The sequence below is a fragment of the Pagrus pagrus genome, assembly GCF_965226575.1.
Source record: "Pagrus pagrus genome assembly, chromosome: 14".
Taxonomy (NCBI): Eukaryota; Metazoa; Chordata; class Actinopteri; order Spariformes; family Sparidae; genus Pagrus; species Pagrus pagrus.
Window position 1 is genome coordinate 15,534,562 of NC_140198.1, and position 17,542 is coordinate 15,552,103.

Here is a 17,542-nt window from a genome sequence, read left to right on the forward strand (position 1 = left end):
ATGTTTGTCACGGTTTAAGGTCAAAATCAAAATTATGTTTTTCTTTCCTCGAGCCGGCAACAGTGTTTCCTAACAATTAAACTCTGGGAGTTTGCCAGTAGTGTGAGCTGCTGCAGCACAAACAGCGTTTGGTTTATTCAATCTGATCGTTCAGGAAGGATTAACAAGGTCAAACCTGACAGAGGTTCAGATCTAAAAGACAAAATACAGTGTAGTCTCAAGAGTAAAATGTTGGCAATTCATTTTTGCAAACCACTGATATGTCACATGTGTACATGTCATATGTACCATACTGACATCTCATTTCACATTCATATTACATGTTTATGACATGACTTTCATGTCAGGGGGTGGAGGGGATGGTAGCAGAAGAGCTGCGAGGCCAGTGACTGTTGCGCGAGACTGTGTTTCAACATTTGTAAGTGTGAAACCAGTGGAGATTTAAGGAGACCCTGTGACCATTTCCAACTGTGTTTGTGACTTCTAAAATATGATAATATGGAGACAAAAACAGCTATTCTAAGCCAAAACATCATCATCTTCTAACCATAACCAAGTGGGTTTTTTTTGCCTAAATCTAACCAGAACGTAAGCACAGCATTACCACAACACAGAATTGAAAACTAAACCTAAAGAGATGTAACGTTGCAACATAAATAAATAAAAAGTTTCAACATATCCATGGTTTGCAGAAACGTACATTGCCAACATTTATTCTGGTGATTCGGGTACTCAAACAATGAACACTAGAGCCAGCAGAATCCAGCTCTGGATAATAATAGTCAATGCTTTCATGCCTGTTTTTTGAGGTACAGATCAGTGCAGTGGAGCAGTTTAACAACCTGTGCACTGTGCAACATCTTCTAAAGTGCAAATGCATTATTGAGTTCTCTGGATTACAGCTGTCTTGCATCACACTGAAGATGTTACCTACAGTGAGATAATGCAAGCTTGACATTTTTGAGATTACATCACATGTCATTAAAACGATATCAGCTAACGGGGGCAACTTTTGGTCATTTTAGCTGTTTCACCATTCAATGTTGGGTGTACAAATCAGGGATGATCCAATGCATTTCTGCGGCTGGTATGTCAGGATTTCCCATACAAATAAACGATGCAGCTATGGAATAAAAAAAAAATAGGTGGGTACTCTTACCCTTAGTGGCTCCTGCAGCCCCGAGATGGTAGATGGCCCCGAGGACAAGCCAGAAGGCCCTCTGCTCATCAGCACTGATCCCCAGAACCTTCATGGCTGCTTGCAGTTTGGAAAACTGCTGGGAGGCCCGCTGCTTATCCTCAGTCTGGCAGATAGCACACATCAAAATAAAATTCATTTTTTAACTCTTACCGATAAAAACGTCTCTTTTTATGAGTTAAAATAGGATTAAAAAAGCTGACTCCATCTGCCGTGGTTCAGTGAGGTTATTGATAAATATCGCTGATTGCTCTGCCAGTTGTTGAGATTGCACCATCTTTCAAAACACGCTCTCTGGCCCATTCTCGTTTCTATTGAGAAAATTCTTTTGAATTATTTGTCTGTTATAAGGGCACCGCATGTATTGAGCAAAGGACTGATGACTTATTGCTCCTTTGAGTGATGACAACGTAGACTCTAAAATAATCAGTGTATGTTGGTGTTTTGTTAATTCCTGTAATCCATCATAGGACATCATGCCTCTGTGTGAGAGTAAATGAGTAGCACTATGCACAGTGTCTTTAAAGACATTAAAAAACATTAATAATTTGAGTTTTACCCTTGGAGTGCCGGTGCACATCACACAGGGATTTGTTTTCAGCCATGCCCGCAAGAAATAGCTGCATTCATATAAATCAAATCAAATTAATTTTATTTAAATATCACAATCACATTGCCTGAGTGGGCTTTACAATCTGTTCAGTGAACGACATCCTCTGTCCTTAGACCCTCAATTCAAGTGAGGAAAAACTTGCCATAAATATGCATATAAAGTGCATAAACATTCAGCTTTATAAAAGGTAAATGTAAGCCAGTCTTCCATTAACAAGTGGTATTTACCTTAGTCTGAGGCATGATTGTGAATGCATGGTTTTCAGCAAAGTGGTTCAGATGCAGCTCAGTCCTGATGAAAAAATGAGAACACATTAGACATCACCATCACTCATGTCTGCTAATACCTACATGTTTATTGTAGGGTAGCAGTATTATGTTATCGCAACATATAAACATGCATTTAATGTGCATTTAATTGGCATGAATGTATAAATCCCGACCTAAGAGCGCTGTCTACCCCAGCCGTCAGGTAGTAAAAGACATTAAAAGTCGACTCTCCTTCTGGTCTTCTTGTCACCCTCATCTTCTCCAGAAGCATTGTCTGCAGGGCCACAGCAAAACAGGATATTAGCATGATAAACAATAGTATTTATTATAGGCAGTGCAAGTAAACATGATAACAAAACCCGCTAGAGTTTGGTGAGAATCTATGCTAGTTTATGACACATTGTCTGAGATCATAGCAGATATCGTACGCATGAGTACGAAACGGAGAAGCTGAGCACCAGTGACTTGAAAGATGAACACATAAATCTGTTTATTCAGCCCAGTCACCAGAATAAAAATGTTGGCATTTTATGTTTATGCAAACCACGGATATGTTCAAACTTGTACGTGTCTTTCGTATCATATTAACATTTCTACAATATGTGTCACATCCACATTACATGTATGAGCGAACTTTCGTGTCAGGAGGTGTAGGGGATTGTAGCGTCATGACAGCTGGCTGAGGCGGCTTCCAAGCCAGAGAACAATGTTTGAGTAGACATTTCAACATTGGTGGATATTTTTAACAAGAGACCACTGTTCGGAACAGCCTTTCAAGATCTGTAAGCATAAAACCACTAAATATTTTTAACAAGAAGTCAGGACATTCAAGTTGTGTTAGTGGCAACAAAACTGGGTATTTTTGACGAGATGTCGGGACAATTTCTATCTGTGTGTGTGGTGACACAGCTTTGTAAGCCAAAACATGGTCTTTTCCAAACTCTAACCCAGTAGTTCATGTGTCCAAACCTAACCTGACTATAAGCACAGCGTTGTCACAACATAAAAATCAACACTGAACCTAAAGGAACGTAGAGTTGTAATATGAAATATGTACAGTTCCAACACATCTGTGGTTTGCAGAAACATACATTTAGTCTGGTCAACAGGTTAGTTTGTTTGTACCTGGATAGAGGCTGAGGTCACCAGGCCTGCCTGGTCAAAGTCCAAGGAAACAATGTGAGAGAAGCGACTGGCATTCCCATTCATACAGGTAGAGGCATTCCCAAATGCTTCCAAAACTGTGTAGACCGCCTGCCATTTCTCTGCTACAGACAACAGAGACAAATAAAGTCATTTGGTGGGTTATAAAAACATTAACAACAACTTTATACAACATTATGTTTACATTCTCTTTAGAGTTTGGATCCTTTCCAACCTACTGGAGAATGTTTTGTTGGTGCTGCCAGCAATGGTGAGCAGGTATTGGATGATGTGTTGACAATTGGTGGTCTTGCCACAGCCACTCTTGCCCAGCAGGACAATGGACTGATCCTGGCGAGTGGTCAGGAGGTTCCTATAGGCAGCCTGGGCCATGCTGTAAATGTGCGGGGCAGTGTCCTCCCTCCTGCAGCCCTTGAACATTTGCATCACCTGGAAAGAAGGCAAAGAAGCAGTGAAGCAGAGGACAAAACAGGACAAAGGTTGTACATGTCAATTTCCACATTCATTGTAATTCCCATATTTTCACATTCCATAAGAGATGAGTCATTACATGAGCACAGGCAGCAGCTTACCTTCTCCGAGTACATCGAGGGGGCGCTAATGGGGTTAATGACCACCATGTTGGGCCCAGCGTGGGTGTGCATCAGGTTAGCGCCGTACCGCTGCCTCAGGGAGTGCATCACGCTCGACTCATTCAAATATTGCAGCGAGGCCAGGTCTTCCACTCGGTCGAACAGCGGAGGGTTTGCCTGGAATTCAAAGTCAGAGGCGGTCAAATACTCACCCGGTGTCATCTGTAATTGATGTGGTTCAGAGTTGATTTGATGATTAAATACCTTCTCTACATCATCTTCGTCCACATCCAATAAAGATCCATCACTCTCCAGGCGGATTTTCACCTTCCCCTCTGGCAGACTGCCTGCCTCTGTCTTCAGGAGGGTTGCTGCATGCACAAAACATGGAGTTAATTTATCATGATACGATCTCGACCCTGAGTGCAAAATCTCCATCTTATCATACAAGTCTAATAATGTGGGGCGGCTGTATCTCTTTTAATAATGTCTGAGCTTCATTAAGACTGAATAAGCATTCAATGTTGAAAACGTGTTGAGTCTTATTACGCACAGCCTGAGGGAAAATAGAGTAGTCTAGTCTGGATGCCTCTTTTAACATTAAAATATCAAAAGCATCTTATAAACTTCAAAAGCCCACCTCTAGAGTTCATCAGAAAGGTCACCCAGAAACAGACACACCAGCACTGACAGGATAGAGAAATGACAAAGTTTGACCTACCCAATGAGAATCCATCCTTGTGGACAAGCCATACTTTGTCTGTGTTATACCAGGCCTTCTCCGCCGCGATCTGCTCCTCAGTCTTTCCCTGTTGGAACAGATTTACACGATGAGAAAAACGTGTAGAATCAATAACTGCACGCTGCAAAATGGAGGAGGAAAATGGAAAAAAAACTGATTGACAGTTAAATCAGACAACTGCATAATGGACTTTCACAAGGATCCTACGGATGACGAGCATGGATTAACATGCAGTTCACATTCACATGAGACATACTATGAGGGGGACTAAAATTCCTTGGGAGGAGTTCTTCTTTCTGTGGTGACAATTATACACCAGCCCTCCACAAAAGAACTACAGTCCCCATGATTCCCACCTTAAAGCACCTTTTCGAGAGAGTGCATTTAATGTGTTCACTAAAAAGACGTACAGATAGAAGGTGAGACGGGTGTTTCATCACAAAAAACATGAGTTTATGACGATTGCACAGAAATAAACAACTACATAATTTATATAATATATAATAACACTACAAACAGCCAAATCAAGTGGCGTGAGTCATGCATGTAAACACACACTTTCCTCAGACATGCAATAAGGCTAACATAATACACATCGGACATCTGCACCAAGAAAGCATATTTTGTGCCTTTACTCCCTCTAGTTAAAATGTGGGGAGAGCAGGAAGAAGTACTGAAGTGCAGAGTGCTCCATGATACCACAACAACTATAGGGGATATACTGTAAAAGCTAGGCTTTCCTGGCGGTGGGATTTCCTCACTAACTCAATTATTCGTATTCTTTTCTAGTTCATCACAGACTAAACCACAAAACACACATCACTCTGAAAGACGAGGGGATGCAACCAGAACTACAATCAGCTGTAGCCGCTGTCAGACCTTAGCTGCAGCTGAGTGCGCTGCCTGAAGGATCGCCACAGGGTCCTCAACAGGCTTTGACTGGAGAGGAGGAAGGGAAGGAGCAGAAGTCAACTGGGTCAGTCAGTATTTTTAGGGAATATAATTAAAACGTTAGGCCGACATTTGACAGCACTTTTCCAAGTGCACAATCAAAAAAAGGATGGTGAAAAACTTTTATAGCATGTCGCAAATCAATATGAGTAATAAAACACAAAATACAAAACCCTGCAGCAGTTCAATGATGCAATAATAAGTCAAGCAACAGTAGCAGAATGAGTCATTCAAGTGATCACCATAAAAAATTACAATATTAATGCATTAATGAGCAGGGATTACAAGGTGCACTGAAGTGCAGTGTGTGGCTCTGTGGGGAAATTCATGCTAATTCATATTAACAGTCACAGTTAATAAGATCAGTTGCTCACAGTGAGCTATAAATTCAGGGAACCATGCAGCTAGGTGTAAAACAATGTAATAGACAATGCTAATGAACTCGGCTATAGATGTAGTATGATACTGCCTCAGCACAAGGATATACTGTAATATATTAAACAAATATACTGAATCACTGCAAGCAAAATCAGGGATTCCTTGAGGGGTTTTTTTTAAGTCACAGAATTATGTAATTGAAGGTATGTAAAAAATGGTTTGCTGTTGCATATGAGCACAGTTTAACCTCAGTATATACATGTGTGTAAAGAACGAAAGCAGAGAGACCAACAGACAGCTGTGCATTGTCTTCAATGTACATTGAAGTAAAACTAATCAATTATTAATCTTGATGAGACCGGGTCAAGAATCCCTGACCGAACTTTGGTGAACACCGTTTTTGTCACTTTACAAAAGTCCGGGCCCATGAACCCAGAATGAACCAGACATAGACAAGCATGAAGCCACACACAAAGTAGGGCAGAGAGGGGTCAGTAGAAGAGAACAAACTACAGGCGAAGGAGTGCGGCGAGCCCACGGTCGAGCAGGCTGTACCTGAGAGGATTTGTGGCCTCTGGCACGCTGGCCATGCAAACAGCAAAGAGGACAGCAGCAAGTCAGAATCCAATGACCCACAGAGAAGCAAAGGCAGAGACATGGGACACAAATTGAGACAACAGGAGATCATAGCAAGGAGAAGTCTCGACTTTGAGAGAAGAACTGCCTTATAAGCACTGCCAAAATAATCACAGTAGGCAAAGAACATCGTCATACAACACAAAGTTGCTCCTCTGGACCTGATAACCGAGCGTTAAATGCTACAGAATGAATGAGAGGAAGGCAATGAGAAAGAAAAACACAGAACTAAAGCTGGTAAATTAAATATCAAAGGTATACAATTGAGCTCAAGTGTTACTAAGCAACCACAGAGGATACAATTTAAGATAGCATTTATTGAAGATAAATTAATATTAAGAATTGAAAATTAAAATCAGCGTGATCAAAGTATCCACAGAAAGTTTTTACCATTAACATGAAGGGATCACAAGATATGATTGTTTTAACAAATCAAAATATTTTTTGCCAAGACGCACGTTCTCCTTCTCCTGAACTAACTCTGAGGTAATCTGAGTCATAGAAAATATTCTGCAAAGAAAGTTTATATCACAACCCTAGAAGCATATCTATGTTCCCAAGTTCCTATATTCCTCAGGTCCTATGCTCCCAGAGCCCTATGTTCCCAGGGTCCTATGTTCCCAGGGTCCTATGTTCCCAGGATCCTATGTTCCCAGGGTCCTATGCTCCACAGGTCCTATGCTTCCCAGGTCCTATGTTACCAAAGTCATATGTTCCCAGGGTCCTATCTCCCTATATTCAAATTCCCCATGTTCTCAGATCCTATGTTTCCAGGGTCCAAAGTTCCACAAGTTCTATGCTCCCAGGGCCCTGTGTTCCCAAGGTCCTATGTTTCCAAGTTAAATAATCTGTTGAAACGCATGAGCCTCCTATTGAATCTGGGTCCTAAAAGCTAACTCTACCACTAACTCTGGGAACATAGGACAAAGCAGATAATGTTGTTTTAGAGAACATAGATTCCATTCTCATGCTCCCATTATGTGCCACGTAAATCTGGGGAACACAGCGCCCTGGGAATATAGAAATGACATCAACCCTATTAGCAGTGGGACCTGGGTAATATTTGGGCACATTTCCCTCTGTCTGGGGAAGCAAGCAGTTGACTCAGGCTGGTCACAGGGTAAGCCTTGGTATACAGTAGCATGGCAGGTGCAAATCAAACAAATATAGGGAGAAAGAAGTTACATCTTTGCCATCAACGGTGAAGATCCTCCTCACGCGCTTGTGATCGTCCTCAGTGGGAATCAGCTCTGGGACCTATAGTTAGATAGCAGGACCAGCAATTGCAATTGCAATAGTCAGAAAGTAAAATCAATGCTCCAGGGGTAAGTGCTTTAATCGTCCACTTTGGACAAACTGAAAACCGAACGATCACACACACACTCCATGTTAAAAAAAAAAAATGTTCAGTGTTTTTGAATGTGAGAAACACACACGGTTACATGTACCTTTGCAGCCAGATGAACACACACCTGTTTATTTGGTGTAGATTGAGCCTGGGGTGGGTCAACAGAGGACGGTTTACCATTTGGGACCACAGGGGGACAAGATGTCTCCTTTACCTTTACACAATATATGCAAATATTCACAGACACACAGTTTGACATACAGACACGCACACACAGATGGACATGAAATGGGAAGATGACAATGAGAAAGACATCTATGTTTTAAGCTTTTCTTTAAACTCTGGATCCTCACATCCAACATTACAACCAACTTCAAAGGAGCTTTAACTACGCTAATTTAATTTTCCAATTAATTCAACCAGGAAATGAGTCAGGGAAAATGACTATTAAAGAAAATTGGATCATTAAGCACTGCAGCAAAAGAAGAATGGTTCAAGGCTTTTGTTTGTCAGTGGTTACTTATGCAAAAATATGTTGCAAATAATTAAATAACTTAGCGTTGTCTCAGCGGAATTCACATACAACTGCACCCACATCCAAGAGATCTGGGATTAGCACCTGAAATTAAACCATCAGGTTTTATAATTTAGCTCCTTATTGTATGCGATGTGGCACTAGGATCAATATCTTTTGTTATGTCTCATATCTGCTTCTGTTTTCATCTAAGTTGTATTTAAAGTTGAGGTTGTGCAGTTAAAAACTTTTCTAATCACGATAAGATCTTTACTTGTGATTCATTTTTACTTTTAGTGTGTGGGTGGGACTATTACAGAGCTGGCTTTAATTAATCTTTTTCTCTGTTGGGCAATATATGCTGAAAGTTAGAATTCAACAAACTTTTTTTCAGGGAAAGTTTTGTTGTAACTAATAGTAATGGCTGATGTCTGCGATGACTAGTGAATAGTTACATGCATACGTAGCTCCAATGAGGGCAGAAAAGTCACATATAAATGTACATTTCAGCTAAAATCATGATCCTGCCCTTGATATCAGAAGACTAAATCTCTCCCTAGAGGAGTTCAAAACACAATATCCCTCAGCACAAATACCAAGTGGATATCTCCAAAATCAAATCCTTCGGTCCACAGCCAAATTCCAGCTGGTCGCCAAATTTCATGGACATCTGTTGATAAAATGTTCAGATGGCCTGCTGACAGACAAAATGCCAGAGACACTAAACAACAGGACAAAAACATAACCTTGTCTGAGCTACAAATTGAAAGAAGGGCTATGACAGCGTATTTGAGTTTGAACCAGGACAGCTGCAAAATAACATTGATGAGTATGAGTTCCAACCTGCACATACACATGACAGGGGTGTCATGATTTCAATTCTGACTTGAAAATCGTTCAAAATGAGCTTTCATCTTCAGTTATTGAAACAAAAGCAGTATTTCTCTTGTCTTCACCCCCACTAAGTTGCGCACGTTCCGGAGAAACGTGAAAAACAAAAACAAAACTGTTGACTCCGTTTGTTTTTGTGTTGAACAGCTTGCTCCCAATTGCATGCTGAAATATTGTTATTATGTGGCTTGGCTTTTTAAAGAATGTGAAAATGTAAATGACAGCTATCAGAGCATAAAACCAACGACATGCTGATCTTTACAAATCAAGACTCGACAGTCTGACAATGGCATAAATGTAAACCTATTATGCTTTTTTGTTTTTTTCCTTTCCTTCAGTGTTTTATATACATTCTTTTGCATGTAAAAGATCTTGCAAGTTAAAACGGTCAAAGTCCGCACCAACAGAAGCTCCTCTTTCCCACAGAAATCACTGCCTCTGAAACACCTTGTCAGTAGTCTCGCCCTTAATTCCGTGACTTTGTGACATCACACTATGTCAGAGTCACACATTTTCATAATTTATGCCTGGCCGCTAGTTTGTTACGTAAGAATTGATTTAACACAGCTGCTCTGTTGTTGTTAGCGGTGCTGGGTCGGGCATGTGTGAGCTGACCAATCAGAGCAGACTGGGTATATGGAAGAGGCAGGCCTTAAAGAGACAGAAGCTAAAACAGAGCTTTTCAGACAGAGGGGGAATGCATTGCGGCAGCACTGGACCTTATTACAATTTATGTGTTTTTTTAGCATTAAAGCATGTTAACCTATTCTAGTAGTAATGCAAAATAAAATAAAAAATATGAACCAAAAAATGAGCATGATATGTCTACTTTAAAATCAAAAGTTTATACGATTTGTGGATTTGGAGAATCGTGATGCCCCTTATACACGACCAACTCGGATCTGTAGTTGAAAATGGTTGTTTAATTTGCGAAGACCTACTGAATCATTCACTCTACAAGAATATTCATCATCATCATTCATATCCTGACTGGTATTTCTTCAAAAAGTATCCCAAAAAAGATCCTTATAGCCTCAGCCTTAGTGGTCTACAGAAGACTGAGCACAACTTCAATGCTCTGCCTGACGAAAGTGACAGTAATGAGTCACAGCTCAGTGCGCATAGACAACTCCAGCTGACCAGTCGACCAGAGTGCAGGCCATTAGTACACCCTTATACCCACTGATGAAGTCTGATCATGAGCTGGTACATGCACCCTGCTTCCCTTCACTTATTCAGGGTGGCTTTATTATATCAAGGCTCCTTTTTGTCAGAACTCAAGAGCAGAACTTGTACTTTTGGAGAAAGTGTAAAAAGTGTCATTAGGCCGTAGGCTAATTATAACTCCAGTTGTAATAAAAAGTCACGATGATCTATATCCAAAAGCAGATCTCAAGTTGAAGATTTATCTCAGGGTAAACATTATGAGGAGGTTATATGAACAGGAATGTCTGTGTTATTGTCACGCAGCATGCTCAACTAAGAGGTTAGGCAGCAAACATGCACCTCTTTCACTCAGTACCTCCGGTTTCTTGACAGCAAATAGGCGAGGCTTTGGGATGAACCCTGCAGGAGGAGCCAGGGGGTCTGTCTTTGAGACAGGGATGAATCCTGGAGGTCTTGCCAGGGGATTCTGTTTTGGAGGGACCGGACTGGATTTTCTGGCAGGGATGAAACCAGGCGGGGGAGTCAACAGATTCTGTTTGGTGGCAGGGATGAAACCAGCTGGTGGTGCCAAAGGGTCTGGTTTGGGAGTCGGAGCAGGAATGAACCCAGCAGGAGGGCTGAGGGGGTTGGACTTTAAGGGTGCAGGGTTTGGTGCAGATGTGGCCTCCTCTGGTTTTTCCACAGGAGGTTTTTCCTCCTCTTCCTCCACTTTTTCTTCATCTTTGACGTCCTCTTTGCGGTCCTGGGTTCGGGTGCGAGGCCGGTGTTCCTTGGTTCTACTTCTGCCCATTAGGCTGGTAAGGCCCATGGAGATATCATCCTTGTCTACCTTAGCAGGGATGGCGGTTCTGACCACAGATTCTGCAGCGGAGGCAGCCTCAGAAAGAACAGGCCGGGTCTGCTGTTCCGTCCCAGCAGGAACCACACGTCTAACAACTCTTCTCACAACCCTCACAACTTTTTTGGAAGTCGCCTCCTCTTTCGGATCGTCCGGGCCACCCATGTCAGCGTTACTATTGGACTCTTCAGCTGCTGGTGCAGTCGACTGTGGACCACTTCTGGTGTCTTGCGTAGGTTTAGTGACTGCCTGAGGCTGACTACTATCTACATCAGACTGGATACAAATAGAGCAAGGCAGACAAAATCACAGTTATTCCCATGGCTGTTAAGATCAACTGTCAAAGACTTCAGCCAGCCAGTTCTGGGCTCAGAAACTCTGTGTCAAGGATTATTTAACAATGGATTTATATTAGCTTGTGTATTTCCATTTATGTTTCTTAAAACCCTCACTCAAGCTAGTGCTTGTTTTATTCCTACTTTAGAGCTTGTTGGCAAACTGTTGAACATGTACTCAAAGCATCTGTCTGACCACAAAAACATCAATGTCAATATTTTTGGCTGTTACTGAATATGGAGATGTGTTGTATATTAATGCTTGTATCTTCATATGCTGGATAGCATGTATCACAGGACTCTCAGATTCATTACTTATTTTCCTCATTGTTGTGCATTATACTCATGTCCATGTCATTATGTCCAAGCCACTGGCATGTTTTTTTTAATCTGCAAAGCCATTCTTTGCAAACTTCCTATTTTCTTAACTTCTCTTTAAACTTGAAAGATAGAAATCACAATCTTCATCCTCTGGACACTTTACTATTTCTCGGTCCCAAAGGCTGGATAGAAATGGGAAAGAAAGAACTGTAAAAACTCAAAATCTTGGCAAGTGTATTTGTCCAATTTCTAGTCAAAATATCTTTAATATGGGGCTAGCTGGTTAGCATGCTAACTTGGTAGATATCTCTTGCAAAAAAAAATAAACAGACGGCATAATGTCATTCTGTTGATAATTTTAGTATTTTCATTTTCGTTCTATCAACTAAAATTCTTACATATTGCACCTTTAAACTTGTTTTTTGTGGCACTTTTTACCAGTAAGCATTTAGGTCTACCTTGTAAAAGAGATCCTTGATCTAAATGGGACTTACTTCTTTTAGTGTTGTTTTGATATCAGTCTTGTTCCTCGAAGGTCTAATGTTTTTACCTAGATTTCCTATGAGCCAAGTGATGCTCAGTGTTGACAATGAAGACACTAAATGGTTATAAAATACTTCTCCAAATTTCTCCAAACAGTAGTTGTCCTGAGATTAATGAGCATCACCTCAAGCCCTATTTCTACACTCTTAATAATGATTATGGACTGTGTTTGTCATCACTGTTTTCAAAATTCCACACATGGTGAACTGACTTCACAGGACTGTGGCAAATGAAGCTGACTTCAGCTTGCAGAACGTTGTGATCATAATTAGTAGCCACTTTTTCTCTCTTATCTTGCACACAAAACATTTTGCATCATGTGAATTACAGCGCCGTTGAAAGAAACACTTACATCTGGCTTGTTTTCAACTTTAACCTACACAAGAAAAAGCAACACAAAAAAAAGATCAAACCGCATATTCAGACCAAAGCTTAACTCCATCAACATCAAGGAGCATTTCACAAATTCACAGGCCACTGCATGCAGATATGAACTGAAAGGCAAAACAAACAAAAAGAAAAAACACAGAAAAGCGAGACTTCCCTTTTGCTCCCAGAATGAAAAGCGTGATTTGGACGCCATGGAGATCGGCCAGAAGTCATGGAACAAGCTGAGCGACGTGGAGAACAAATGTAGGGAATGATGAGAGGACAGAAAAGAGACAGTCGGAGACAGGAGGGTGTGCTGTGCGGAGCGATGAAGAATGGGAATTTAGGGGTGAGCGGTGGGATACTGGGAACTTGTTTTCTGCACACAACAGGTCATACACCAACAGGGCAGTGGGACCATGCAGCACTGAGGACAGAACACATGAACAACAAAATGAAATGGTTTGCTTTCTTCACATTACAAGAAACAACTGGAAAACATGACCTTGAGGATCTGACGAGACCAACACACTGTACTATGTGGGCATTACTCTCAATACAGGACAATGTATGAAGAACTACCCTTTACCTCAGTCAGCACACTAACATGATAATATGCAATGTTGTTCATTTGTTTCATGTGTCGTGATGACACAAAATCAATCAGAAAACATAAGTCCATTCCAAATAACAGAGATTTTAAAAAATTAAAGGGACGATTCACCCCAAAATCAAAAATACATATTTTTCCTGTAACCTTTAGTGCTAGTTATCCATCGAGATTGTTTTGGTGTGATTTTCAGTTTTTTTTGAGATATCCGCCATTTAGATGTCTGCCTTTTCTCAAATATAATGGAACTACATGGCACTCAAAACACCAAAAAATATAATATATATATATATATATATATATATATATATAATGTATATTTGAAAAAATCAACAGCAACGTCTCATCAATCATGACCCAGTCACTCAAGACCACAGACCTTGTTGTGAGCGATTTCATGTAGGAACTATTTTCTTTCTACCAAAGTACAATGTATTGTGGTTAAGAAGTAGGCGCGCGTTTACTCATGGGCGGTCAAACCTCTCACAACAAGGTCTGTGGATTATCTTGAGTCACCAGGTCATGATTTCTGGGAAGAGGCGTTACTGTCGAGTTTTTTAAATACACTTTTTTGGCTTTGAGCACCACAAGCTAAGTGCAATCTAGTTCCATTGTATTGGAGAGAAGACAGGCAGATATCTCCAAATCTTTGTCACTCACACCAAAACAATCGAAATGGATAAACAGCACTACAGGTAACAGGAAAAATATGTGTTCCTGATTTTGAGGCAAACAGTCTGTTTAAAGTCAGCAATATTAATGGTCGACTGACAAAGGAATCAAACAAAAATACTTGCAATTTTCACACTTACACATCACTCCACTCAATGACCAAGCAAACATGCAACTTGCGCAAATGTGTAGAATGCCTATCACAACTTTTCTTTAACAGTTCAAACTAAAGTTGGCCTTTTCCTCAGTTCCTCAACATGTTTCACCATCTCTGGCCCCTCTTTCATCAGAGTCCACTCCTATAAATAGTTTCAGCAGGAAAGGAGGCCATTCTGAGACGCCATCAGAGCCCAAATGGAACTGCTAAGCAGAGCATGTACACTCTGAGCCGATTCACACTGCTCGCCACACACACAGTCCACCAGAGGCCCGAGCCCATTACCTTCTCTCTAGGCCTGGTTAACCTTCCAATCTTCGTTTTGTCACTGGAGCGGTGCAGTCAGGGCCAAGGCAGGCTAGGACCCGGGTCTGGCAAGGAGCACACACTCGCTAGTCCTGAGTGAGTGGGAGGGCAACCTCGAGGGCGGGGTCACAGTCAGCACAGCACAGTAAAGTAAAGCTGTGTCTGGGGAGTGGAGGGGGGTAATGTGAGAGGAGCTGGGCAGGGAGATAGAAAAGGGACAGCTGCTGAGATACGGAGGGGCTATAAATAGGATTTGCAGACCCACATCAATTAACACAGACACTTTTCCCTGTCACTCTCTTCTGCTGCTGACAGGGAATCAGTGAGGTTGTCTCTCTCATCAGATGACGTAACATTTATTTCCATTCCACAAAAACTACAACAATGCTGTTAGGAGATTCATCTAGGGTAACATTTCCTGCTCCAGACAGACTCAAAATTGAATAAAGCTTATTTAACCTTTCATTCCCCTCAACAATGACAGGTTGAGTAAGACATTTGTAACAATGTGAAGCATACTGATATCTGCAAACTAAAGGTGCACTATGTAGTTTTGGGGAAGAGTAGTAGTTTTTTTAAGCCTAAACAATTCAAATAAACAAGCTCTCTTTGTTTTCATGAATAAACTGAATAAACAAACTGACCTTAAAGGACAACACAGTTTCATACTGTTTTAATTTGTTTATATTTGGCAGACCTTGCCACCTTTCTAGCTTCAAACAGTGTTCTGGGGACCTTATTTTCCTCTGAGAACAGCTTGTTTATTCAGTTATGTAAAAAATAAATAGAATTCTGACTTTGAATATTCGCTTTAAACAAGAAACCCATTCTTTCACTGCAACCCAAGCCTATATAATAGGGAAACATTTCTCTCTATGCAGCCACAGTAACACACACTTCGAGATAGATAAACATGCAAACACATGCAAAGAACCAAAGTGTTTAGACCTATTATCCAAGACCACAACATGTCTGTCATATTTGTGGAAGGCGTGTTCCTCACCATGCCTTTCACACCACAAGAGGGAGCTATAAACTCATCTATGGGTCCTACCATTTCACAGAGGCACACTACTGACCTAAATTTGATATGCTGTATTGTTCAGTGACAGACCGGAATAAGAATGTAGCACCAAACACAGAGATTTAAAATGACACACAAACCAGTCCAATAATACCATTTTCTAACAACAAGTCTCTCCGAATAATAACAAAATGTTCAAAGTCGTGGCTTAAAGTGAAAGTTTTGTCAATACTGCATTGCTGTAAATCCAGTTTGGTCAAAACATGTGCTGTGTTGCCTGGAGGTAGACGTTCAGCTCGTTGGTGCCATGGACTGTAGCCACACAATGAAAACACAGAGATGTAGCAACAGGCTCAGCTGGGCAGGGATGAGCTAATCCAATCTCACGCTCTTTTCCTCTTCATAAACTCATGAACTGGTCATTTTATCAAATAAACAATGCTTGTGTACAAAGTGCAAAGCCATTAAGTGAATCAGCAGAAGCAAAAGTATCTTCCTATTTAATTGTAATGTGCAAAAAGACAGCCTTCCTGCAAAAGACTATAATCTACTATAAGGCGTTTCTTCCTATAAATCACAAGTTCACATGTTAGCACTCAGGCAAGGCAAGGCCAAACACAGCCGAGCTGCTCTATCTAGCACAGTTTGCTAATCCCCAGAGTCAGTTACTGGGGCACAGCATCGTGTCGGCTGTTTGTCTACACAAGGCTTGTGCAGACCAAAGATTAAGGACTGTACACCATCAACACTGCTGATTCTGTCCCACTTAAATCCTTCGTCCATACTATGAAAGCTGTTTGAATCATGTGGCATCGCTGTGTAGTGTTAAGTGGAGTTAAATACCGCATTCTTGGAATATACCATAGAAGTTATATACAAAAACAACACAGATTCTTGGTTTGTCCACAAAAATATCTTCTATTGCTTTATTTAGCAATCTCTTTAATAATCCGGGTACTGACCAAAAACACAGGATGGCTGAAAATCAGAATGTATCCCTGAAATAAAAGTATTTACATTTATTTATCTATTTAAGATGATCATTTCAGATTAAATCTCCATTCAAAAAGACATTTGACCTATGTCAATGCTTTGGGAACTACTGTAAGAGCATAAATGAATCATGGGACATCACGTCACAGTCAGCAGTCTTGTGAAAAGTCCAGGATGTGACCCAGATTTGATTCACTAATAGTAAATAGGCCTGAAAATCAGAACTGTCTTTCTGAAAGTGGGACACACGGGCATGATTTTGGAGCAAAGAATATAACGTCAGGTGTGAACTCACCTGTGGTTCATGTGTTTAGGTGGGAGCAAGAAGTAAAACTTAACAAACTAAACAAACAACTCTCTTCCTTTTCATGACTGAATAAACTGAAACTTAAAGGACAACACAATTTCATACTGTTTTACTTTGTTTATATTTGGCAGACCCTGCCACCTTTCAGTGTTCTGGGGATCTTATTTGCCTCTGAGAACAGCTTGTTTATTCAGTTCAGTTATTTTATCTATAATAAACGCATCATTAACAAATAAATGATGCTCTATTAAAATATTACTGGCTTATTTATGGCTTACAAGATGAGGGTGTGCCTGACAAGTGTCAGTGTCCCATTAACTGACAGTCATACTATCAGTCCCACACCCAAGAATGTCAACTATGTCTTGCCTCGATATGTCAAACAGCAGTCAAAACACCCTCAGTCACTCATTAAATGAGAGGGCGGCATCTGAAACTCGCTTCACTGTATGCGTCAAAGCAATAAAAATATTAAGTAACAAAACAATAAATGCATGTTAAGAAAGGAGGGAAGGGAAAATGACATCTTAAGTATAGCGTCTATCACTAAACAACCGGCTTTGTCCATGAAAGCCCCACCTCTTTCTAATCCACGCCGGTGCTAATACTGTCTGTTACTGTAAC

At 40.7% G+C, this 17,542-nt stretch overlaps 1 protein-coding gene across 7 annotated transcripts in view; it reads right to left on the reverse strand.

Moving 5' to 3' along the window:
• LOC311269888 (unconventional myosin-XVIIIa-like) overlaps window positions 1-17,542 on the reverse strand; it is a 74,655-nt gene that overhangs the window by 49,179 nt on the left and 7,934 nt on the right. Inside the window, exons 1-15 of one of the 7 annotated variants that reach the window (XM_084374393.1) lie at window positions 14,574-14,695; window positions 13,024-13,276; window positions 12,833-12,855; window positions 10,799-11,557; window positions 7,996-8,085; window positions 6,443-6,469; window positions 5,438-5,497; window positions 4,538-4,625; window positions 4,081-4,187; window positions 3,817-3,993; window positions 3,463-3,673; window positions 3,206-3,348; window positions 2,254-2,354; window positions 2,039-2,102; window positions 1,160-1,304 (exon numbers count right to left, since the gene is read on the reverse strand). In XM_084374393.1, the coding sequence (XP_084230519.1) occupies window positions 1,160-1,304; window positions 2,039-2,102; window positions 2,254-2,354; window positions 3,206-3,348; window positions 3,463-3,673; window positions 3,817-3,993; window positions 4,081-4,187; window positions 4,538-4,625; window positions 5,438-5,497; window positions 6,443-6,469; window positions 7,996-8,085; window positions 10,799-11,557; window positions 12,833-12,855; window positions 13,024-13,063 (2,035 nt within the window). In that variant the 5' untranslated portion in view covers window positions 13,064-13,276; window positions 14,574-14,695. The other 6 variants (XM_084374392.1, XM_084374391.1, XM_084374394.1 and 3 more) reach the window with 6 other exon arrangements.